The 25,192-nt window shown below is 37.4% G+C and overlaps 2 protein-coding genes across 2 annotated transcripts; one reads left to right on the forward strand and one right to left on the reverse strand.

Moving 5' to 3' along the window:
- Positions 1-8,102: 8,102 nt before the first annotated feature.
- On the reverse strand, positions 8,103-9,580 carry LOC109168361. Its single transcript, XM_019317373.1, has 6 exons — positions 9,436-9,580; positions 9,130-9,185; positions 8,975-9,058; positions 8,781-8,887; positions 8,330-8,689; positions 8,103-8,109 (listed from the first exon to the last, which is right to left on the reverse strand). The coding sequence occupies exons 1-6, from the start codon at positions 9,578-9,580 to the stop codon at positions 8,103-8,105; spliced, it is 759 nt and encodes a 252-aa protein (XP_019172918.1).
- An 11,372-nt stretch (positions 9,581-20,952) lies between these two features.
- On the forward strand, positions 20,953-23,945 carry LOC109168376 (B3 domain-containing transcription factor VRN1-like). The gene is made up of 4 exons (XM_019317385.1): positions 20,953-21,233; positions 22,204-22,681; positions 23,090-23,202; positions 23,308-23,945. Exons 1-4 carry the CDS (start codon positions 21,171-21,173, stop codon positions 23,599-23,601), a joined length of 948 nt encoding a protein of 315 aa, XP_019172930.1. The 5' UTR covers positions 20,953-21,170; the 3' UTR covers positions 23,602-23,945.
- Positions 23,946-25,192: the final 1,247 nt, after the last annotated feature.

Genomic DNA, 25,192 nt, shown 5'->3' on the forward strand with positions numbered 1-25,192 from the left:
ATTATATAGTTAAAAAACTCTGGAAAAATATGAAGAAAATAACAACTTCACAGAATATTGGTCAAAAGCTTAAGTAAAATTTTGAAAACAATTGAAGGTCGATTTTCATCTTTTGCTATTATTTAGTAATGTTCTCTTTGTAATTTAATTTCAGTATTTTTTTTTAGGTTTTTACATTTTCCATAGTATATGTGTTATGTAAAGCAATTGCAACTATTTAATACAAAGTATAATGAAATTCTTAATAGTTAATATTCTGGGAATCCATCAACGAATATCCTAAGCATAAAAACAGTTGCGGTGAAACAAACACAAGTTTAATCAATTTATAATTTCTGATATGCATAAATATTTAAACAAAAGCTCGGGAAATAAAAGCACCTTTTATATTTGTAGACCTGTTCATGTCCAGTTCTCGGTTTCAAATTTTACATATCTGGTTAGGCATGTTTTGGTTCGCACTTTAACATATAATAATTTAAGTAACGAGAGTTAGTCCCAAATTTTAGATTTGAAATGTAATCAATTCAGAATTTCAAATAGACAATATTTATACAATAAATATATAAGAGATGTAAGCTATTGCTATCACAGTTTATACAAGAATTTATAAATGAATAAAGCTCATATTTCATTTTTAAATGTAATCATTTTTATTGTTTTTATATCATTTTTATTAGGCAAAATTAATAAATTGGGATGAAGCACCGATGATGTACACGCACTGTTTTGAAGCACTAGATAGAACAATGAAGGATTTGATGTAGTGATTTCACGATCCGTTGAGTGATGAAAAAACATTCGATGATAAAACTATTGTTTTTAAGGTGACTTTAGGCACATCACTCAATTAAGTTGTACTTCGACCACAAATTTTTTTTACCATGAAATATTCAATCATTTGTAATTAAGTTTTTACATATCTTACTTTTCATAGCATTTTTTGTTTCATTCATTTCTAACCAACCTCTTCTATTAGTATCACATATTCTTTTATCTTTACATGTAAACTTTCATAATCAATATTGTAAAATTACTTAACTAAACACTGTATAAGTCTTATCATTACTAGTATATATATATATATATATATATATATATATATATATATATATATATATATATATATATAAAATTTAACATAAAATTTGGTCAAATAATTAATACGACTAAATACATAACATTCAAAGTTAGCATCAAAGATTATAAATCAAGAACTTTAAAAATCATTTGATTTGTATGCATTTCAAAAAAAAAAAAAATTAGGTTTAGTTTTTTTTTTTTCATTTAATTAATCTTCTTTTGATTATTTAGATCATAACAAAAATTTATATTTCAATTATACTTTTGCATTATTGGTATGGTTTAGGTCGTTATAGAATTAATACTTTTTGTATGTATTTTTATAATGGTACAATTGTACATTACTTTACAAATATTATATTATTATTTTTTTTATCAGACAAAATTGTTTTTAGATCATTGTCAGACCTGCGCGACCTAACTACAAAGTTGTTGATCATAAATACAATTACACCTGGACTCTAAAACGGTAGGACCATTTTCCAAAGAATTGACAATGTTGACATCCCACTAGCTCCAATTGAACAAGTTTACACATCAGAATTTTATCAATGCATGAAAACTTCTAAAGAAATTTGTAAGTTAATTTTTACTATATCATTATAACAATATCTATTGTAACTATATATTTTGAATTATTTACCAGGGCTATGTGGTCTAATGGTATCTGGGTTGGACTTCCATTTGGAAGGTTGTAAATTCGAGCCTCAGTGGAGGCGTTATGTTTCAGTAGGTTGAGAAAGTATATGAACAGATACTACAATGTAATAGAGCTAGTAGCATTCAAAAAAAAATATATTTTGAATTATTTATTATCATCCTCTATTGACAGAAATTGTAACAATTGTCATGGACAAACTCAAAATATATTTTGAATTATTTATTATCATCCTCTATTGACAGAAATTGTAACAATTGTCATGGACAAACTCTCAAAACACTTTGTCTCAATAACGAATGTAAATTAGAAAAAATCAATGATTTCATTATTGTTGATGAAAAGTATGTACGCCACTTTATTACTTTTATTAAATTAAATAAATTAGTAGCTACAACAACAAAAAATAATACATATGCATTTAATTAATTTAGAATTAGATGTCTATAATGCCTTTATTTTAAAAAATTATTCATTATAAAAAATTTAAAAAGAGATATAATTGCATTAGTTATATTATCTTTATTTTCTACCATTGAAAGATTTATTAAATATTAAATATTAAATTTGTTATATTCACTACATTGTCCATTGTATTCTTTTTAAATTATCTTGTAATTAAATATTAAAGTTATAATACAAAATATGTTATATATATATATATATATATATATATATATATATATATATATATATATATATATATTTACCTAAGTATTTTATATAAATATAATAAATATTAATATTTTGTTCAATACTTTCACATGATAACCTACGACACACATCTCACAACGCATGAAACATGTAGGGGAAAAACTACCATTACCAAATATCAATAAGTGCTTGTAAGATAAAGAGTTAATAGTACCACTAAGATCCCCTCATATACACAACAAGGCAAATTTAAAGCTTCATACATCATAATCTCATTGCACAATGAATCCATCTATGGTACCACCAGTAACCCAATTGCATATGACACACTAAAAAAGAAAAAAGAAAAAAAGGACATGTACTGAAGATTAAGACAATGACAATACAACCCAAAAGAAAATTAAGAAGAATTAGAGAAATTTAAACCAAAAATAGTATTTATTTAGACTATCGTTTTTAGACTAAGTATTTAGACTAGCGTTATTACAAAGTTGCAAACATTTATTTTAGTGACAATATAATCAATCTCTCATATATTATCTTGCATTTATGTACTTTAAATTACCGATTTAAATAAACAAATTTAATATTTATTTACCGATGCATGAACATCTCCGATATAATATTGCATTGATATACTTTGAAATATTTATTTAAAAATAATCATTGGGCATTATTTCATTCGCGCAAAGCGCGTAAAAGAACTAGTATATATATATATATATATATATATATATATAATATATATATATATATATATATATATATATATATATATATATATAGAGAGAGAGAGAGAGAGAGAGAGAGCAAGGTTCCAATGAGAACACTTGCTTAGGTGAGAACGTAAGAACAAATCGTGTGCATCCATCTAATTTTCTAGATTATATTAAGTGTGTGTGATCGCGTTTGCACACATTTAATTCGCGTTCGCACACATTTAATCTAATCTAGACTATTAAAAAATAGTAGATAATGGATGCACACGATTTGTTCTCACATTCTCACCTAAACAAGTGTTCTCATATGATCATATATATATCCTTTATATAATAAAGCTATATGGTTTGGGAAATAATTAATGTTACAATTAATGTCACAACATCTTTTATTATTAAAAATAAAAATAAAAAAAAACAACATTAAAAAATAAAATAGCTATATATTATATAATCATATAAAAAATATACTTTTGAAAAATAAAATAGCTATATATTATATAATCATATAAAAAATGTGTTCAATTAGAGTTTAAATTTATACATACAAAATTTGAAATTTGCTTTCCAAATATAATTATCTTAGTTATTATTCGTATTGTGAAAATTATAATATAGATGAAATACAATTAAGAATAAATCAATGTAATTATGTAAATTATCTATATAAGTTTATTTGAATATGCACATAATTAGAGATTATATTAACCATACAAAATTATAATTATAATTATAATTATAATTTTAATTGTAATTTTGTATTCTATAAAAATAATAAATACTTGACCAATGGAAGCTCAAAAATATTATTATATTAAATAATTTAAAATATTTTAGTTTTTTTATTTTTTATTTATATTTATAATAACATAATTTTTTTTCGTGCATCGCGCGAGTGAATTACTAGTGTGTGTGTGTGTGTGTGTGTGTGTGTGTGTGTGTGTGTGTGTATATATATATATATATATATATATATATATATATATATATATATGTGTATATGTATATGCGGTTCTCATGATGTCACCTAGATAGATGAGATCATGAGATCTCATCTCATTCATTAATAAATTTTCAATGGATGAATAAGATTCAAAGTCAAATAGCAATTATTTAAGGATAGATTTAAAAGAGAATGGTGTAAGAGTAATTTTATTATGGTGTTTAATTTTGGTTATAATTGAAATAGAATGTTTACATAATATTATAAGGGATCCTATCAATGGTATTAATTAATTATTTTTTTTTTGTATTATGAGCTTTTGAAGAAGAAACGTGCCAAGAAGAAATAGTACGTAATATGAGATTTGTATGTGTTACGGTGGTGTGTGCATTTGTGTGGTAGGGTGTGTGTAAATTTCTGGCAATGGAACTTTGCATCATGTTGTCATTTTTTATTATTATTTTCATTATTATTATTATTATTATTATTATTATTATTATTATTATTATTATTATTATTATTATTATTATTATTATTATTATTATTATTATTATTATTATTATTATTATTATTATTATTATTATTATTATTATTATTATTATTATTATTTTATTATTATTATTATTATTATTATTATTATTATTATTATTATTATTATTACAGTAGTGTATGCATTTGTGTGGTTTGGTGTTTGCAAATTTTTGGCAAAGGAACTTTGCATCATGACGTTTGTTTGTTTTTTGTTTTTGTTTTTGTTTTTTTTTTTACGCTGGTTTGTGTATTTGTGTGGTATGACGTGTGCAAAATTTTGGCAATGGAACTTTGTATCAAGCGGTTTGTTGTTAAGTTTTTATTTTACAGTGGTGTGTGCATTTGTGTGGTATGACGTGTGTAAATTTTGGCAATGAAATTTTGCGTCATATTTTTATTTTTACGATGGTGTGTGCATTTGTTTGGGATGGCGTGTGCAAATTTCTGCCAATGAAACTTTGCATCATGTTGTTGTTGTATTTTTTTTTTTTTTTATGCAATGGTGGTTGCGTTTATGTAGGTGAGCCTGTGCAAAGTCTAAGAGTGCTTTGATAGGTTGTTGGGTGTTTCGTGGGGGCGTGTAATTGTATGTGTTTTTTTATTTTTGAAGCTTGTGTGTTACTTCATTGTGGCATGTGCATAACAGTTTGTTTTAGGTAAGCATTGCAACAATGTGCGTTTATTTTTGGACTTGTTACGCTTGTACAAGTTTATTGAAATTACGTAACCAACAAAACCCAACTTTATGAATTTGATTTTTGTATAGGCGTTTGCAATTTTGTTTTTTTTTTTTTTTAAGTTGTTGCGTAGGTGTGTACACGAATTAGTGGCGGCGTATGCGTTAGCATGACAATGGAACTTTGCATCATGCTGTATTTTTTTAAGGTGGTGTGTGCATTTTTGTGTTATGGAGTGTGCATTTTTGTGTTATGGAGTGTGCAATTTTGTGTTATGGAGTGTGCATTTTTTTAATCACCTCACGTTATGATGTGTGTGCATATGACAAACTTAATAAAATATTTGTTCTGAATAAAAAAAATAGTAAATATACTAGAAAATTAAAGACACGCATCCACCAATAAAAGCCCGCAATCACCAAAGTGTGAAAAATTGTGAGATTATGAAACTTTAGAAATCGTCATGTGTGCATGTATTGAAGCGGGTGGATGCATAGTACTGAGCATGGAGTTACTGAGCCGCGGGCAAAAACTAGTCATTGTACCATGATTAAGATTTAAGAATACTCAGCACCGGTTAAGAAAAATCCCAACATGCTAATTGCAATGGAATTATCATATTTATACCACAAATTCTTGAAAAAGATACCCCAACAAAGAAAAATATAATGTTTTCTTAGACTATGTTTTCTCTACTTTCTTGAACAACATAACACCTTGAATCCTTGATTACAAAAGAAGATTGGTCCATCTCTTTTCTAGTTTCTTGATCTTTACTTCTCCAAAACAATAATAATAATAATAATAATAATAATAATAATATTATTATTATTATTATTATTATTATTATTAAATTAAAGAAAATAAAAGATATATATGTGTTTGTTCCTGGCAGGCAGTATGTAGAATATAATACGGAGTAATATATATGGACAAGTTGTGATCACTGCATCAACTTGCATATAAACTCACCATGATCCAAAATTTTAATTTCATCACCTTGGTCAGTGGGGTTCATAGAGGTCCTTCCTAGGCAGACCAAGAACATTGAACCACCACTCTTCATCTTTATTGACTTGGCCTTCGGGAACCCTGCTAAATCACTTGGAATTGGTTATTGTCTGCGTTTGCTGTGCTCTCCTTTGCGCCGTGGATGGACTCCCTTTATTGTACGTCGTGGAGTCAGACGTAATCGCATGATGCGGACTGGGTGGATCCCCCAATAGGAATGAGAGGATGAAGACGAAGAATTGTAACTGAGACGGAGGATGACTACGATGGCGATGACAGGAATCCCACGTATAAGGAAAATATTGAGAATTTCATGGTATCCAAAATTGGTATTGATGGAATTAATGAGCGAAATTACTTGACAGCCCCTACACCAGTCAAGTTGAGCGCTTAACAACTAAAAATATCCTCAAATCTAAACTGTTAAATTAAAAAAAAAAAAAAAAATAGATGATCAGGATCGAATCTCACGATCTCACCTAATTAAGGTGGCCTCACCGGATCCTATATATATATATATATATATATATATATATATATATATATATATATATATATATATATATATATATATATATATATATAATATCAGTGAGGTTTTGGAGGACCTGTTGGGACTATGTCCTTTCGGAGTAAAAGAGAAAGTAACGGACATTGCAATCCGGCAGATTTATCATGTAACGCGGCGTATTCCCACGTTACGAGGTTTGAGACTTCCCGCCAGACTTGGAATCCTGGTTAGGGGTGTGCACACTAAAAGTATGATACCTGATTCCACAGAGAAAATAAGCAAGAAAGAAAGATAAAGAACCAAGAGAGTGGTTCTGTGGGCGAGTTGAGTATGTGGGCGGATAGATTGCCAAGCCGGTTAGGTCCATTCACGATTCATGAAGACCTACCTCCCCACGAGTTAGAGGTTCCGTAGTTACGGATGTGGCGGATGCACGAGATTGCACCGTACGCTAGGTGTTGGGCGTCGGCCGGGTTGGCCGAGTTCAACCCCTGCTCGATTCGGGACGTGGCACTGTGTCTTACCATGGAGAGATGTGGTTAAATGGTTAATGTTCACCTACCTATCACCAATTGGTTTTAAGTAGGATATGACAACCAGGTACCATAGAACTCTGTGGTTAAGCGTGCTTGACTTCTGGCAATCCCGGGATGGGTGACCCCCTGGGAAGTAAGCATAGTGCATACCTGCCTCGCACAAGAAGAGAAACGAGAAGTATGAGAAAGTTTGAGCAAGAAAGAAATGGGAAGTAAGCATAGTGCATACCTGCCTCTCGCACAAGAAGAGAAAGTTTGAGCAAGAAAGAAATCGAGTCAAGAGACTCAAGAGAAAGAAAGCGAGTCATTGTGATTCTAAGAAACCTCCACAGAAAAATATTCTATTTACAAACGAGTGTATAAGTATACTCATCTATGTTTGTATGATACTTCTAGTTTGCATGATGAGAACTTGAAAGCATGAGAATACTTTCTTATTGATTGATAGCACAAAATTGCTTGATAACACTAGTACAGATATACACATCCGCTACCCTTGTAAAAGACTATCCGCTACCCTTGTACAAGAGTAGCAGATGTTAGGGTCGCAGAAAGCCCTGGGCTTTCCGCTACCCTTTTACAAGGGTAGCGGAAAGTTGAGCATCCGCTACCCTTCTAACTGTAGAAGGGTAGGGCATATTATTATTATTCTTTTTTTCATAATCTTCCACTACCCTTTCTGCCCCAGAAAGGGTAGCGGATAGTTTACTTTTTTACAAAAAAAAAATTCATTTATTATTTTAAAATTTCCCAATTTTTTAAAAAATCTTGTACAGAATTCATAAACTACATATCAATACAATTTATGAACACAATATTATCAATGCACTTTCAATACAATGCTATCAATACAATATTTTATATCAATCAATCTCAATACTTTCATCACAATAATAAATTATAAACACAAGATAATATTTAATTTAAAATAAAAGTTAAAAATGGACTCCACAAGACATTTTGATCACAACTGTGATGTCTGCTGAAGTGTGTTCGCATATTATACCAGTTTAAGGTAGCCTTAAAGGCACTTGAAACAACATGTAAGGTTTTGATCATTTCAGGTTTCCTCTTCACATACATCCTTTTCAAGAAGTTAGCAGCAAAGCTCATGGAATCAAATGGAGTTGCCCGTGTGGGCAAACCATATGCAATCTTAAAAGCTACTACAGGTGGATGAATGAATACTTGAACCATTTTCACTTCTTGAATGGCTTCCCTAATTGATCTTGAAGCTGTCAAACTCGGAACAAGCATTGCAGGTGCTTCACTGAAAACCGCGTTTAGTTTACCTTGAATCGAACGATTTCTTCTCATAGTAGAGAACTTTGTCTGCTCAGAAACCATCTTTTTTCTGTACTTAGGCCTGGGTTTCATCAAAATGATTAGCAATTCTGCAGAGTGATGAATGAAGCTCAGAAAACTGCAGAAATTAAAGAGATGAAGAAAATAATTACTTTGGGAGAACAGATCCCTCTCTGAGATACAGCCAATCATTAGTGTACTCGTCAAATTCTGCCACCATTGCAATTACATAGGCAACACCCCTCCTGAAAGACCTTTCCTGATGGGAACACAACAATGGAGGTGAAATATGTTTCGTCGGTTTAAACTTTCAGTCGAGACAGACGAAAATAGACAACATGTTAACCTGGTACACGACAACAGCTCCATACACCCCGATGAAGAAACTCGAGAAAATCGCCATTATGATGCTGCCAATAACAACAAGCGGCTACATCAAGATCACAACAAGACAGAGACAGATACCGTTTAGCATTGGTACTAAAAGTTAATTGAGGTTACCCTATCAGGATCCTTAATTGCAGTCAGATACTTGCCATCAAGAGAAACATCTGCCACTGAATTCAGAAGCACACATATATACATAAGATCGAGTCATATTACATACATTAGCTGCCCCTCCTATCTAGTACTTCTGAGCTGATTCACATGGAGTGTTTATAACAAACTCTCTTGTGCTCGAGTTATACATTGTGACTGTTTCAATACCTCGAACTTGGGAAATCATAGAGCAAACATCCTACACTATTAACATTCCTGGATGATGAATTGCATTCATTTCATTTGACAGAACTGAACTATATAAACCACTTTCACAGATATTACTGCCATGCCCCAACTTTGACATTGCAAAGAAACCTTTCACTCCATAATTTTCAGTATCCCTCAACCACTCATCATGGCGGCACTTTGTTCCCAGGAACTGGATAGCTCCACCCCTGACATGTACCATTTTCAAAAATGAAAACAAAAGAAAATATAAGTTAACTCTTAAGCAACTTAATCACACTTCTTAAATACCACAGAAACTAAAAAGATTTCAAATATTAAGATCACCTGCCAAATCTGTAAATATACATTAAAATTATTTAGGTAAAATAAAAACAGTACACAAAACAAGAAAAGCAACATATCTCATTCATCAAGATTAACCAAACCATATATTAAATACAAGACCCTAAAAAGGCACATTAATGGTGTTGGCATCTGTAAGCATATAGTTTGAGTACACCTCTCCCATAAATTTAAGAAAAAGTTCAACTAAGGTAAGATGCAAATTACTGCAGATCCAGAAGGCTTTGAAGCAAAAATCCCTGGTATTGGCCTCAAATGTTTTCCATTATCATTGTCAATAACCTGCAAAAAGAGTGGAGGAATTCAGGAAATAGACAATACTTTTAATAAATAAAAGAAAGAACAAATGTTCAAAATTATTCCAAACTATAATAGAAAATTGATCAATATCAAATCACGAACATAAAAAATATTTACCTATATTTGTCTACTTTTGGTCATATACTTGTTTGTCCTTTCACGGCATTGTTTCCATAGTTTTCACTGTTTTTATTGTGAGGCTTCATATCAAATTTGTGATAGATCTTCCCTTCCACAAAGAACAACAGAGTATGGCTAAACTTGCAGACTTGTTCAATCAGAATCATATACTAATCGCCAGAGTCTCTCTCTATACAATAATATGTATATAAATGAAAGGGTAAGAGATCTGAATATACTAATACCTTCTTGCGCCAGCGACCCATGAAGAAGAAGAAACGGCGACCTTGCTTTGCTGTATAAAAACCGACGACGTTGGCGACCTGCGTCCTGTGTGCGCTACTGTACGAAGAACGCCGGAAACCTTGCTCTGTTGTACGAAGACTAGCGAAGATGGCGACGAAGATGGCGGCAACCTCGCAGCATGCGGCGGTGGAAGTCGCAGAAGCAGCCGCGACGGTGGCTGAGGAGAACTTTGGCGGTGGATGCGGTGGTGGCGGAGTCGTGGGTGGCTGAGGGAGTCGTGGTGAGAGAGGCGGTGTCAGGGGCGTCGTTGGAGGATGAGGGAGGCGGTGTAGACGGCGGAGGTGTGGTGAGGACGACATCTTCTGTTAGCTTGAGAGGTGTGAGAGCGAGATCTGATATGATTTTGAAGGTTTTTTTTTTATTTTTTTTTTGTACCCAGATCCATTTCCGCGCTGCCCTTTCTTTTAGAAAGGGTAGTGGATATTTTATTCTTTTAAAAAAAAAAAAAAAAAAAAAAAGCCGCTACCTTTTTTATTAAAAGGGTAGCGGATTCTTATTCATTTATTTACAATTATGCCACCGTTCCCTTTTTTTAAAACAATACACTACCCTTATTTAAAGAAGGGTAGCCTAAAGTCATATTTCTTTGCTCTATTTTGTACTAGTGTAAGTTTATGTGTTAGCATGAGATGGTTATTGAAATGTTATACAGAATTGAGATTTGCTATGTTATGTATGCGATAGTATGAGCATGTTGTTAGGCTGATATCGTTGAAGTATGCCTATTTGATATTTTAGGTTGTGAGCATATAGAAAGCTTTGTGGTTTATATCAAGGTTTTGTCTAAGTGATTGAGATTGCTTAATTTGAGGATGTGAACAAATGTTTTTCCAAAGTATATACTGTAGTATTTTACGGGGTTGAGTGTGGTTATACTTAGCTTCGTGCTAACGGGTGTTTTCTATTTGTCTATTTGCAAAATCCCTTTCAGGTGGGCCCAGGTTTTGAGAGTGCTCGAGTTAGACTAGTGTAGTTAGTTGCTATATAGTCTAAACTCTTTGACCTTTTATCATTGTTTTTGAGATTAAGGATGTAGACATCTTTTGTTTTGTTGGTGATAGACACCGGGGTACTTTTCCCTAAGTTACTTTAATGTAGTAAATTTCGAATGTTAGTTTGACTTAATGATTTAGTTCTATCCTTAGCCTGTGCAATCACCGTGGAAAGGTGGTTGTGGCGGTGACATTCCCACTAGTTTGTTATTTAAGTTTGTTTATCCGCTGCTTAGTTTATCTTAATTTGGTTTTAGAACTGTAATTAAGTTTAAGAAAAGTGGGGTGTTACACCTCGGCACAAGGCACCTCGGCTCAGGACACCTCGGCACAAGGCACCTCGGGCCAAAACGCCTTGGCACAAGGCACCTCGGCCTCAGACGTCTCACCTCAGCTTAAGGCGTCTCACATCGGCCCAAGACGTCTCACCTTGCCCCAAGACGTCTCACCTCGGCCTCAGACGTCTCACCTCAGCTTAAGGCGTCTCACCTCGGCCCAAGACGTCTCACCTCACCCCAATACGTCTCACCTCGGCCTTAGACGTCTCACCTCAGCTTAAGACGTCTCACCTCGGCCCAAGACGTCTCACCTCAGCCTAAAACGTCTCACATCGGCCCAAGGCGGTTCACTTCGGCCCAAGACGTCTTACCTCGGCCTTAGACGTCTCACCTCAGCTTAAAGCATCTCACCTCGGCCCAAGACGTCTCACCTCGGCCTAAGACGTCTTACATCAGCCTAAGACGTCTCACCTCGGCCCAAGACGTCTCACCTCGGCCCAAGATGTCTCATCTCGGCCCAAGACGTCTCACCTCGGTCCAAGGCGTCTAGATCCATAGCGAGCTCGACTTAGGACGCCTCGGCACAAGGCACCTCGACCTAAGACGCCTCGGCTACAATGGGCTCAGCGGTAGTGAGCTTGGCCACGTTGCGCATGGAGGTCGGGTCGGGACATTTGTCGACTTCTCCAACGAAGAGAGTGGGGGACTCATGATGGATATATTATGCTCGGAGCGAATCAAGACGGACCCGGAGCACCTCAGCCTAAGACATCACGGACCCGGGACACCTCGGCCCAAGGCACCACGGACCCGGGATACCTCGGCCCAAGCCACCTTGGCCATGGCATTTGGGTCGTGGTTACCTCGGCCCAAGGAGCTCGACCATAGGCCGGGCTCAGGCCATAATGAGCTCGGCCAGGCCGAGCTCGGGCTTCAAGGGGCTCAGCTAAGCCGAACCTCCCCCTAACAAGCTCGGATTTTTAGTGGGGCGCAGGTGCGCTTTGGACCCGGTCCCGAGCTAGGACGCGGTCAAAGCGCCTGATCCAACCACCCCCCCCCCCCCCTGGTTTAGGGGAAGCGGTTGGGGGTTTGTTGCATATAAAAACCCCTCACCTTGTCCTCACAAGGGACACCTGATCATTATCTTACACACTTTGTCCTAAACTATCGTTGTAATAGCCTATTTACGGAACCTAATACAATATACGGTCCCTACGAACTTTACGACATCGTTTCGTTCGTCTTATTTACTCCTTACGTTCTTATCCGGATTTAGTGATTCGGGTCCACCCTGGGTAATTAAATCCATCAGTTTTGTTGATAATTGATTAGTTGTAGTAGAGCCATATTTGTTGTAATGTTTTATTTGATTTGAATGTTTTGTTGATAATTGATTAGTTGTAGTAGAGCCATATTTGTTGTAATATAATGTTTAATTTGAATGTTTTGTTGATAATTGATTAGTTGTAGAGCCATATTTGTGAATTGTATGAAGAGTAATGCTATATACCCCTAATTTATTTTTCCTACATTTTTCCCTCCTGACTTGGCATCATTTGGTTGCTTTAAATTTTTTTTTTTTTTTTATTTGTGGTTGGTTAGCATATTCATGGTCACCCAATGTTTGGGAGCCACATCAAGGATGAACTCTCTGACGTTGTCAAGTTCTGTCTCCCTAGTGATGGTGAATGGGGCGTGCACTTTAAGAAGAATAAGAAAATGGCATGGTTTGATGATGGTTTTGAGAGCTTCATGGAGGATAACTCGATTGGCATCAACTACTTGTTGCTCTTCAAATATACAAAGAACTCGCGATTTAATGTCCATATTTTTTTCCTGAATGCGATAGAAATTGATTATCCATGTATCTCTCATGGTGCTCGGAAGAGATGTGATCCCGTGAAGGGAATCCCGAGTGGTGGTGGGGATTGCAGCACTGGAGATGATGGGATTGATCGGTCTATCGTTGGCTCTGACATGAAACGGCAGAGAACAACTTCACCTAAAGGGCAAAGAATTTATAACTCTTATGAAAGCAAGGTGAGAAAATTGAAGGAGAGGAGTGTGATTTTAGATGGGAGTGATGGTAAGTATTCTAGCGATACAAGTACATGAAAAATTGTTTACTATCAATTTTGTTTTTATGCTAGAATTTTGATGACAGTAAGACTAACCTTAACAATATTGGCTATGCACAAGTTGAGAAAATCATACTGGATGATACATTACTTCTTCGATCCCTTGAACATGAAGGACAAGGTGTTGATGCTTCTGCTCCAGTTTCTAGATGATCACATGTGCTCGCTTTGTCAATTATGGCAAAAAAGGGGGAGTTATTCTTAAGGGGAGCAAGCAAAACTCATGTGGTAACACTCTATAATTAGTTTGTTAGTTTGGTGAACAATTCTAGTATTTTACTCGTTATTGGATGATGGAATTATTCTAGTACATACATTGTTTGGTTACTAGCATATTGGATGATGGAATAATTAGTCCTTGATTGGTTATTCATGATTGATGGATTATGATTTTCATGGCGTAATATTTTATAAAATTTGTTATCTAGTGACCTTGTTGTTTTTGCAGCTTTGCTTGTTGACACAACACATCTTAAGGCACCATTAATGAGAATATTAGGTTGATTATATTGTTTTTTTCTTTTTTTTTTATTGTGCCTTAAGAGTTTATGTGTATTTTTTGACAAATAATTGTCAAAGGGAGAAATTGTGAGTGCAAAAGATAATATATGTTGTGTAGAATATTTATTGGCAATATATTTGTCAAATTATTTTAAGTTTAGGTTAGTATTTATTTTATTATTTTGGACTAATCCATCTTCACGCCATTTCTTGTTGATTTAATATGCAAAGTTTCTAAAATTAATAATCGAGTATAGTTGTTTGAAGTTATATGCTATTCTTTAGAGAAGAGGAAGCTTGGTTTATTGGTCTAGGAACGTGAAAAATTTGTGGAATGTTGATTTCACCATTCCTGCCAATTTAGAAGATGATGATGATTAGTTGGTGGCATTCTTGCCAATTTAGAAGATGATGATGATTAGTTGATACGAAAGATTAGAATATGATGATGATTAGTTGGTGTGAAAGGTTAGGCCATAATTTTAGTTAGTTGGTGGCATTCTGCTTAGAAGATGATGATGATTAGTTGGTGTGAAAGATTAGAAGATGATGATCATTAGTTGGTGTGAAAGATTAGAAGCTGACGATCATTAGTTGGTGCGAAAGATTAGGTCATAAGGAAATATGTTTAACCGTGTAACATATGATCATCTAGTGAAATTGGATTTCACCTTTCAGTGATTCTATTTTTTCGAACAGCGTAAACATATTCTGGTTCTTTTATTTTTGGAATAAGGGTCAAATAGGCCATCCAACTGCACACCAACATGCAATTAGGTCACTCAACTCAAAAAAGCTACAATTAGGTCCCTGAACTACACAAATTCTTACAATTTCACCAAAAATGACTTGTTTACCTGTTGATATGCTGATGTGTCGGTTACCAAATTAAAAAAAAAAAAAAAAAAAAAAAAAAAAAAAAAAAAAAGCCGGAGACAAAGGGCTCCCTTCGTCTCGTGGCTGGCAGGAGACAAAGTGGGCCCTTCGTCTCCTGGCTGGACGGAGACGAAGCCCTTCGTCTCCGGCCAGCCATGGAGACGAAGGGTTCTCCAGGCTAGCCGAAGACCTTCGTCTCCGAGGTCTCCGACTGTTTTTTTTTTTTAATTTTAATTTTAAAATAATTTATTATTTAAAATTATTAAAATAAAAGATTAAAATTTATTTTTAATTCTGTAACCGACACAACATGTAAACAAGTCATTTCGATGAAATTGCATTAATTTGTGTAGTTCAGGGACCTAATTGTAGATTTTTTGAGTTGGGTGACCTAATTGCATTTTGATGTGTAGTTGGATGGCCTATTTGACCCTTATTCCTTTATTTTTTTTTTCTACATTGTTTTTTTTTTTTTTTAATTTTGTTTGTAATTTAATTTTAATACAGAACTAAATACAGATAATTAATTTAATTAAAATCAAAATAGGAATCAGTTAGGATTTTACCTGCAAACTCAACTGCTTTGTGCCTTACATAAGGAAGTGTTGTTGTAAAGTCAACTGTTTCCACTACCTACACACATCCGGCCACGTTCAACAATTCAACAAAGTCTGTGTAAATTAAATTGTGTGATATGAAACATAACTAATTATTAACAAACGTAACATACCTTGATACTTCACTGACCTCTTACTTGTGCAACGTAACATCTGTAGCAAATTAAAATCCAATTTGGCAAAGTTCAGTAACTCATCGTTCCTCGTGACTCCTCCTCGTCTTGGTACACCGAAATGAAAAATCGTGCTTCGATTCTGGGCATGCCAGTGTGCAATGGTAGGAGAGGTGAGGAATGGAGCCTTGAGGCTCCTATAAAAGGAGCCTCAAGGCTCCATAATTTCAATTGCAATGCACATCCGTTAGGCAAGCTTGTAATGCCCATCCGCTAGGCATGCAGATGGGCAGACTACTTAATTTAGGAGTCAAGACTCCATAATTAAGGAGTCTTATACAGTTAACTTATATATTTATATATATATATATATATATATATATATATATATATATATATATATATATATATATATATATATACACATTTTACAGCATTTGTAATTGGCATTATGGGAAAAGAAAAATATTTTCTCAAAACACTCTTGACATTATATATATATATGTGTGTGTGTGTGTGTGTGTGCAAATAATTTTTTTAAATATATATTTATTGATAGATTGATGGATAAAAATTATAATTAATTAAATATATACATTTATATAATACATTATATTTATTAAAGAAATATAAATATTATATAATGTGCAAAGGGTATTTTTGGTATTTGATAGTTTCAGGGTTTTCAGGCCCAAGGAGGTCCAACACAACCTTCGGCTGGTAGGTGCACCTTTTAATGAAATGTATGACTATTTCTGAGTTTATACTAGTACTTGGAACTTTTTGGTATTCTCCCCTCCTCGGGTGTTCAATTGTCTCTCCTTTACAAGAATGGAGGAGCCTTTATATAGCGGCTCCTCCTCTACCGATTTGAAGGCCTTTGATGGCCGACTTCATGGCCAATTAAGATACGGAGCCGTTGGACGCCATTACTCGGTCGACCAACGGCTCTCCCAGGCTTGTAACGGCCTGACCGTGTCCGGCTTTCAATGTCTCAACGGCTCCCTCTTTAGTCGAGCCTCTTCAATGCTCTCAACGGCTCCTTGAGCCGAGTCCTTTCCTGGGCTTGGGCCTCGGTCGACTCCCTGTCTCGGCCTAAGCTCCTACTGGACTCTTTTTGGCAGCTCGGAACTGGGCCCCATGCTTGGGCTTGGGCCGACTCCTCGACTCGGCCCAATTGCTCTTCGGGCTCCTCTCGACGCTGGCCCACTTCTCCCATCTATTTTCTTTGGGCCCTTATACCTTGGGCCGGGGTCCTCACCCCATCAACTAGTCCCTCACTTTTCCACACCCGGTCCGCTAGCCTGGGTTTGGAAAAGTAGCAACTGTTCGTCCCTCCCAATCATCGTATCTTCGTCTTAAATATCTTTTGGTAACGTCCGGATCCTCAGCCATCTCCTCCGGATCTCGCGGGGCCGTTTGGATTCTTCCGTCTAAGCTTGGCCCCTATAAATGGCGTCCTTCCTTTTCTTTCACCTTCTCAAGTCTATCATGGGTCGTTCTCCTCTGAAAGGAAAACGGATTGACTTCGGGTCTCCTTGGCGTCCGCTGCCCTCTAAGCGGACTCGGCCTGAACGAGAACACGGGAAGGAGACTCCTCGCCCAGCCCCTCAGAGGTCTCCTGCCGGCGCTATGTCCTCAGCCTCTCGGCCGCCGACTCCTTCTCGACGCGAGGTCACCCCGCCATCACGCCATCCGTCTACTCCCACAACCGCCCGAGTGACTTCTCAAGACGGGTCCTTTGTTGAGGTGACGGTTCCGGAGCAACTTACTTTCAAGATGACCTTCTCGATTCCGCTGGATGACCTGGACGGGCCGGTTACGGGCCTGATTAATGATGAGGATTACACCCGCTACCTGGAGGTGTATCCGGATGACGAGGAGCCGATTGCGCCACCACTCATGCCAGCTTTCTGGGACTCGTTCTGCCCATCCCCGCCTGGACCATCGGGGGGGTTCTTTGGGGGCGACTCCTCCTCGCTTGGCGAGTGATCGCATGTACCGGAGTCGGTCATAGTTCGGAGGGATTTCTTTTTAGGAGCATTTTCATATTTCCCATTGTAATAAGCTCATTGCCATGTGTATCCTCCTTTTTGCAATAATAATAATAAATGCTATCATTGCCTTATGTCTTGTCGTGTTCTATTACGTACTCATCTGGACGACTGGTCAAGGGGTCGGTCACGTCATCGAAATCTTTTCGGTCTGACGCCTGCAAGATTCCCCGTATCCTGGGCGAATCAACTTTTTCCTGCATTGGCGTGCGAATCTCGCTCTTCTCGAGCGGATCTGATGGAGCTAATCTCTGACAGAGATTCGTGTCATCCGTCTAATCCGGCTCAGTTATGTCAGTTATAATCTCCTCCGCGATCACCGCCTAGGTATTTGCCTATGCTGGGCTATATAAAGGCCCTTCACCGCTGATGCAAATCGCAACATTCTCCACTTCGCGAAGGTACGGCGCCATGAGTTATAGGGACGGTGATCGCCGCTGGTCCATTCGTAACAAGGAGCATGCTCGCCTGGAGCAACTGAAGCAGAAAAGGTTGGCTAACGGGGGTCGTTTGGTGGGCGACTCGGCCTCCGACCCCATCGTGGTGCTTCCAGATATGCCGGACTTGATGTGCAGGGAACCCATTGACGTGGAGACGGAATCTGGGGTGGAGATGGAGCCGGTGGTGGAAGATCCCAAACCAATGGTGGAAGAGAAGTGGGAGGCTCCTCCCCTTTTCGGTGTGGCCATGTCGCCGAGCGCTCTGGAGAGGCCTTTGCAAATGATCGATGACGGGAAGCCCGCCGTGTATCTGGACGAAATGCCTGAGCCTGAACCGAGTCCTCTGCCTTTCCGCTCTCAGTACCTCCTGGAAGGCCCTCCGACCGCTAGCCCGTCGACAGAGAAAGAAGCCAAGCCTTGACTCGTTTTTTCTCTTGTAATTTGCATCGGCCGAGTGCTGGGCCTTGTAATCTTCGTACTAATTAAATAAATTGTGTGTTTTTCTGTCCGACCCCACATTTTCTTAGTATTTTGTCGTCCGACCTTTGGTCTATGGGACTGATTCCTAGCCTTGTTACGGCGAGTCCCTCCTGGTGAGGGAGTCGCCGAGTCTGATTGCCGACCTGGTTACGGGAGTCTCTTCGTGAACTCGGCTGATATCATTCGATGAGCCGGGTTCTACCGGGTCATTTTAGAAGCTTCCAGCTCGTATCATATGGGCCCAGAGGCCATGGCCCACCACGGGCTTCCGGCTTAGCAGGCCGGGTCACTTGACGTTCGACCCTTAGCCTAGGACAGATGCGCCGTCTGTAGGCTAACCCTAGGCCTGAACCGTCGCCTCGCCTTTTGAGGCATTAAATGCGGCGTCCCTTCACGTCTCGTCACCTCCTCTTCCTCCAACGAGAAGGCGGCACGTGGCCGTCCTTTGAAATTCCTCCCCTTTAAATAGCCATTTCGTCTCTCCTTCCGTTTTCTTCTCCAGTCTTTCTTCTCAGCTTCAACTTTGAGCTTCTCCGGCCACTCAGTATTTCCTCCGATCTCTCTCCTAACTTAGGTAATGTCTTCTTCCTCACATTCTTCTTCTTCTCGTCGTTACTCGATCGATAACCTTGAGACGACCTCTCTCTCTTCGTCTTCTCCTTCTGCGTCTTCTTCTTCTCCTCCCCGTCGTATGGAACTTCCGGCGGACATTCCATCGACGTCCTCTCCTCGTCGTATGGAACTTCCGGCGGACGTTCCATCGACATCTTCTCTTCCACCGACCCCCTCTTCTTCGGGGGCGGTTACTCCGCTGAGCCCCGCCCCTCTAACGACGGTGGCGGCTCTGCCGGGTGGCGTCGGACGATCGCGAGGCAAGTTCGATTCCATCGTCCGCCCTTCTGGGTCACCATCCGTCGTTAATGCGGTGGACCTGGAAATGGCCCGATATCTTCTTGGGCCTTCTGCCGTAGTCCTCGCCCCGGAGGGCCGGCAAATTTACGACCCTCCCGAGGGTTATGTCGGTATTCATTTACACTCGGTCGCTTTTGGCTTCCGAGTTCCCTCGTGTTCTTTTCTTTCCCCCGTGATGGTTTCAGGGTTTTCAGGCCCAAGGAGGTCCAACACAACCTTCGGCTGGTGGGTGCACCTTTTAATGAAATGTATGACTATTTCTGAGTTTATGCTAGTACTTGGAACTTTTTGGTATTCTCCCCTCCTCGGGTGTTCAATTGTCTCTCCTTTACAAGAATGGAGGAGCCTTTATATAGCGGCTCCTCCTCTACCGATTTGAAGGCCTTTGATGGCCGACTTCATGGCCAATTAAGATACGGAGCCGTTGGACGCCATTACTCGGTTGACCAATGGCTCTCCCAGGCTTGTAACGGCCTGACCGTGTCCGGCTTTCAATGTCTCAACGGCTCCCTCTTTAGTCGAGCCTCTTCAATGCTCTCAACGGCTCCTTGAGCCGAGTCCTTTCCTGGGCTTGGGCCTCGGTCGACTCCCTGTCTCGGCCTAAGCTCCTACTGGACTCTTTTTGGCAGCTCGGAACTGGGCCCCATGCTTGGGCTTGGGCCGACTCCTCGACTCGGCCCAATTGCTCTTCGGGCTCCTCTCGACGCTGGCCCACTTCTCCCATCTATTTTCTTTGGGCCCTTATACCTTGGGCCGGGGTCCTCACCCCATCAGTATTTGTGATATAAAAACTATTTGGAGTGTTCAATGGCCTAATTGTACGTTTTTGGGGTGTTCAGCGACCTAATTGCATTTTCAGGTTACGTTCAGTAGCCAATTTGAACCTTATATTCCAATACAAAATAAACTATTAATATTAACAAAATATATAAGTAATTAATGGATGAAACTCACACTTTTAACATAATTAAAATGAAAAATATATATAGAATAATAATTTATGGAATAAATATATAATTTTAAGGGTAAATAATGGACTAAAATTGTTGTTTTCCTTATATATAGAATTTTTTTTTTTTGAGTACCCTTATATATAGAATAATTATAAACTAAATCTCTAATTCCCCTAATTTTCCCCATCTTTCTAAGCCTCTTCAGTTCTTCTTCCGTGCGAAACTCTCCGTCGACCGAGTGCGACTGTGCGAGTGAGAGTGAATCAGTGAGCCGCCGGGCGCCGGACGAGGTGAAGAGTTTCGACGCCTACTTCATCAACGCTTATTAACAACAGACAGACATCCGGCGACAAGCTTTAGCAGTTCAGTAGCGCAGCCGAGAGAGAGCATGCAGATCTGCAATTCCTTCTTCGCAAGAGTCCGGCAGTCCGTAATCGATCAGAAACGACTTGTAAGTGCTCATAATTAATCTCGCTTACTTCTTCTCTCATTTATGCCTTGAAGGCGAGGTTTAGAGATCGATCATCATCGTCATTATTGTTAGAATTTAAGAGAAATAGAATCTTATGATGATATGATCTATTCAATTCTACTGCCTATAATGTGTGAATAATTACCAGTTGGAACCGACCTCTGCTGTATCCGCATGTGATTATTGCATGCAAAACGAAGCTTAATTGTTATCAACTTGCAATTGGTATTAGTTATATGTAAATTAGCCTAAGTGATCGAGTTGGCTCCTGGATATTTGCCTGTGATGCATTCTTAGGTCTGAGTTCCACCTCATAGATTGTGTGTGTTGGTGTTGGTGTTGGGCTTTTCTATATAGGTTGGTATGTAGGGGTGTACTTATTAAGTGCTTTGTAATGTTTAATTTGAATATTTTGTTGATAATTGATTAGTTGTAGACTTGTAGAGCCATATTTGTGAATTGTATGAAGAGTAATGTTATATACCCCCCTTTTTTTTTTTTTTCTCTACATTTTCCCCTCCTGACTTGGCATCATTTGATTGGTTTAAATTTCTTTTGTTAATTAGTTGTTGGTTAGCATATTCATGGTCACCCAATGATTGGAGCCACATCAAGAGGGGAAATATGGGAGGGGAAATTTATGATGAGTAAGAAGCATTTTCCTTGTATGAATTGCTACTTGGGTAATTTATCCTTGTGATAGCAAAAACAGTTCGGTGTGAGTGAGGGTTTTAGTGATGGTGTTGCACATTCTGAACCTTCAGTTTCAATAATGCATTGTTAATACATGTTAAGATACACTTAATATATATTCTTGTTGTATTTTGGGTAGGACTATGTGTTCTTCTGCTCATCTAATGTAAAAATTCGCTTCCAATAAATATATTTCACCACTAAAATAGTGTGTGTTTGTGTGTGTGGATTTCATCTCTTTGCAATACACGTGCAGAGGATCCCGGGGGAATTGATTCAGAAATACAAGGATGAACTCTCTGACGTTGTCAAGTTCTGTCTCCCTAGTGGTGGTGAATGGGGCGTGAACTTTAAGAAGAATAAGAAAATGGCATGGTTTGATGATGGTTTTGAGAGCTTCATGGAGGATAACTCTATTGGCATCAACTACTTGTTGCTCTTCAAATATACAAAAAACTCGCGATTTAATGTCCATATTTTTGACCTGAGTGCGACAGAAATTGATTATCCATGTAACTCTCATGGTGCTCAGAAGAGATGTGATCCCGTGAAGGGAATCCCGGGTGGTGGTGGGTATTGCAGCACTGGAGATGATGGGATTGATCAGTCTATCTTTGGCTCTGGCATGAAACGACAGAGAACAACCTCACCTGAAGGGCAAAGAATTTATCACTCTAATGAAAGCAAGGTGAGAAAATTGAAGGAGAGGAGTGTGATTTTAGATGGGAGTGATGGTAAGTATTCTAGCGATACAAGTACATGAAAAATCTGTTTACTATTGATTTTGTTTTTATGCTTGAATTTTGATGACAGTACAGTAAGATTAACCTTGTTAACAATATTGGCATTAAAACTGACATGTTAGACAGTTTTGAGACATTTTAAAGTCAAACTTCAAAATCTTGAGGGCTTGAGGCTATAAGGGCCCTAACCCAAAATGTTTTGGTGATGCAGTTTTAGACTCTCCTCAGAGAGGGTACATTTAGACATTTAGTCATTGCAATTGGTTATTACTGTAATATATAAATGGTGGAAATTGTTAGTTCACTCCCAATCTAATCCTAGCCCATAGTCCAATTAAGTATTATTCTCACTGTAACTCAGACATGTGCAAAATTTTATGCTATTTTAATGAATTGCAGATGCAAACAAACATAACATTCCCAAAAGGGAGAAAATAGAAGGGAATGTTGTGCTTCAGAACCCTCATTTCGCAGTCAGGCTGACAGAATGCGATGTATTAGGTATAAATATGGTGAGTCCTATCAGAATGTGTGTTAGTTATAATTGTTCATGGATGCACAACATATAGATGCTTTCCTATATCTTTTAATTTGATTATTTGACGATGATGATGCAGTACGTGGCAGCGGACTTTGCAAGAAGTCTTTTGCCAGGTAAACCTAGATCTATATATCTTGAGGATGAAAATGGGAAGAGATGGATAGTCAAGTGTAGATTGAGGTCGAGGAGGGTGGGTGATTTGACCTATGGGTGGCGACTGTTTGTTCAGCACAAAAAACTAGTAGCTGGAAATGTTTGTGTTTTTGAGTTGGTCAAGGATTCTCTAGCTGATAAACCTGTATTGAAGGTGCACATATTCCCTTCCTGGGAAGACTTGCCCCAGATTGACTCGCATCAGTTCAATAGCTAGGCTATGTTGGGTTTTGATTGTCCAATTTTGACGTTAATTGACCAACTCCTGGCTGTCAAGTCCTTTTAACATTATGTCAGGTCGGCTCAGGAGATCAATCTAAGTATCTAATACTCTCCTGCCATTACTGGTTATTGAAGGCATTAGAAGTGAAGGTTGAAACACATCTTTTGATCTTATCCTGGAGGGTATTAGGATTCTAGCTAATGATTTTTGTAATGTAAGCTTTGTATTTGTTAAACGACCCGCGAATAGAGTTGCCCATTTACTAGTTAAGGAAGTTGTATTCATAGCTAACCGTAAGGAATGGAGGTCTACCCCTCCGGCCTTTCTTTTGGATATTCTTTGTTCTGCTTTGGCTTAGTACATTTTTAGTATACTAAAACTATATTATTTGTAGAGGAAATTTCAATTTTGGTCACATGACTATAGGGGCATTGTTAATTTCAACACCTGATTTTTAAAAGTGCCAATTTAGTACTTTAACTATATAATTTTTGTTAATTTTGGTCACTCCGGTCAAATTTGGCCGGAAAAATTTAATCCAACATTTAGTCTAGAAAGGATCAAAGGATGATTTTGCCCCTCAGATTATAGACTAAATGTTTGATTAAATTTTTCCGGCCAAATTTGATCGTCAATTCGGCCGGAGTGACCAAAATTGACAAGAATTACATAGTCAAGGTACTAAATTGACACTTTTAAAAGTCAGGTGCTGAAATTAACAATGCCCCTATAGTCATGTGACCAAAATTGAAATTTTCTCTTATTTGTATATGGAAAGTATATTATTTGAGTATTGAAAGTACATTAGTTTATTATCAAATAATGTACATTCATACACAAATAATGTACTTTTAGAGCATCCTTATCAGTTGGGGTTATTAGGGGGAGAATGTTAGAGTGAGTAGAAAAGAGAATAATGTGGGAGGGGAGGAAAAAAAATCAAAATTGATTTTTAAAACAAAAATAAAAAATAAGCATGTCAGAGTAATTCTTTTTCGCTATTGATTCTCTGTCTTCTATCATTAATTCCTTTTTCTTGGGCAGAGTAATATCTCAATCTTTGCGGATGCTCCCCACCCCTTCTCTCTCTTGGTTCTCTTTTTGCCACCATGACATTTTGACCTTAAAAATAGTGAATTCTTTCCCATTTCTCCTCTGATGTAGATGCTCTTAATATATTAAAAATGTACTTTGTATTCATAGTTCATAAAAAAAAAAAATTGCCATTAAAGTCAAAAGTCATTGTCCTACCGAGTAGTTCAAGTAGTGGATCAATTAACGGACGTTTAATCAGGTACGGACGCATATTGAGATGAGAGAAATTTGTAATTATTATTGAATGTGTGTTTCGATTACAATTTGGATCAATGCCGTTGGGCCACAAATTTAAGAAACACCAGTACGTTACAAATTTCACCGTTTGGTCTGTTAAAGGGCCATTAATTTGCTCAATCTGTTACAGTGGAGAAATGGACTGATCCATCCTGCCCGATATAAATTATATTTTTGGTCCATTCGTTTTGATTCGGCAAATTTTACTGTGGACCATGGTCCATGTAGTATTGTTGTCCATAAAGTAAGTATC

The sequence above is a fragment of the Ipomoea nil genome, unplaced genomic scaffold, assembly GCF_001879475.1.
Source record: "Ipomoea nil cultivar Tokyo-kokei standard unplaced genomic scaffold, Asagao_1.1 scaffold3197, whole genome shotgun sequence".
NCBI classification, from domain to species: domain Eukaryota; kingdom Viridiplantae; phylum Streptophyta; class Magnoliopsida; order Solanales; family Convolvulaceae; genus Ipomoea; species Ipomoea nil.

Bases quoted from the DNA above. Each gene is read 5' to 3' on its own strand.
- LOC109168361 (XM_019317373.1), bottom strand. From the start codon at position 9,580: ATGGTACATGTCAGGGGTGGAGCTATCCAGTTCCTGGGAACAAAGTGC. The intron at 9,186-9,435 runs GTTTATATAGTT...TTCTGAATTCAG, and splicing joins CAGTAATATCTGTGAAAGTG to TGGCAGATGTTTCTCTTGAT. The intron at 8,888-8,974 runs GTTAACATGTTG...TGTTCCCATCAG, and splicing joins GAGCTGTTGTCGTGTACCAG to GAAAGGTCTTTCAGGAGGGG.
- LOC109168376 (XM_019317385.1), top strand. From the start codon at position 21,171: ATGCAGATCTGCAATTCCTTCTTCGCAAGAGTCCGGCAGTCCGTAATC. The intron at 21,234-22,203 runs GTAAGTGCTCAT...ATACACGTGCAG, and splicing joins TAATCGATCAGAAACGACTT to AGGATCCCGGGGGAATTGAT. The intron at 22,682-23,089 runs GTAAGTATTCTA...AATGAATTGCAG, and splicing joins GATTTTAGATGGGAGTGATG to ATGCAAACAAACATAACATT.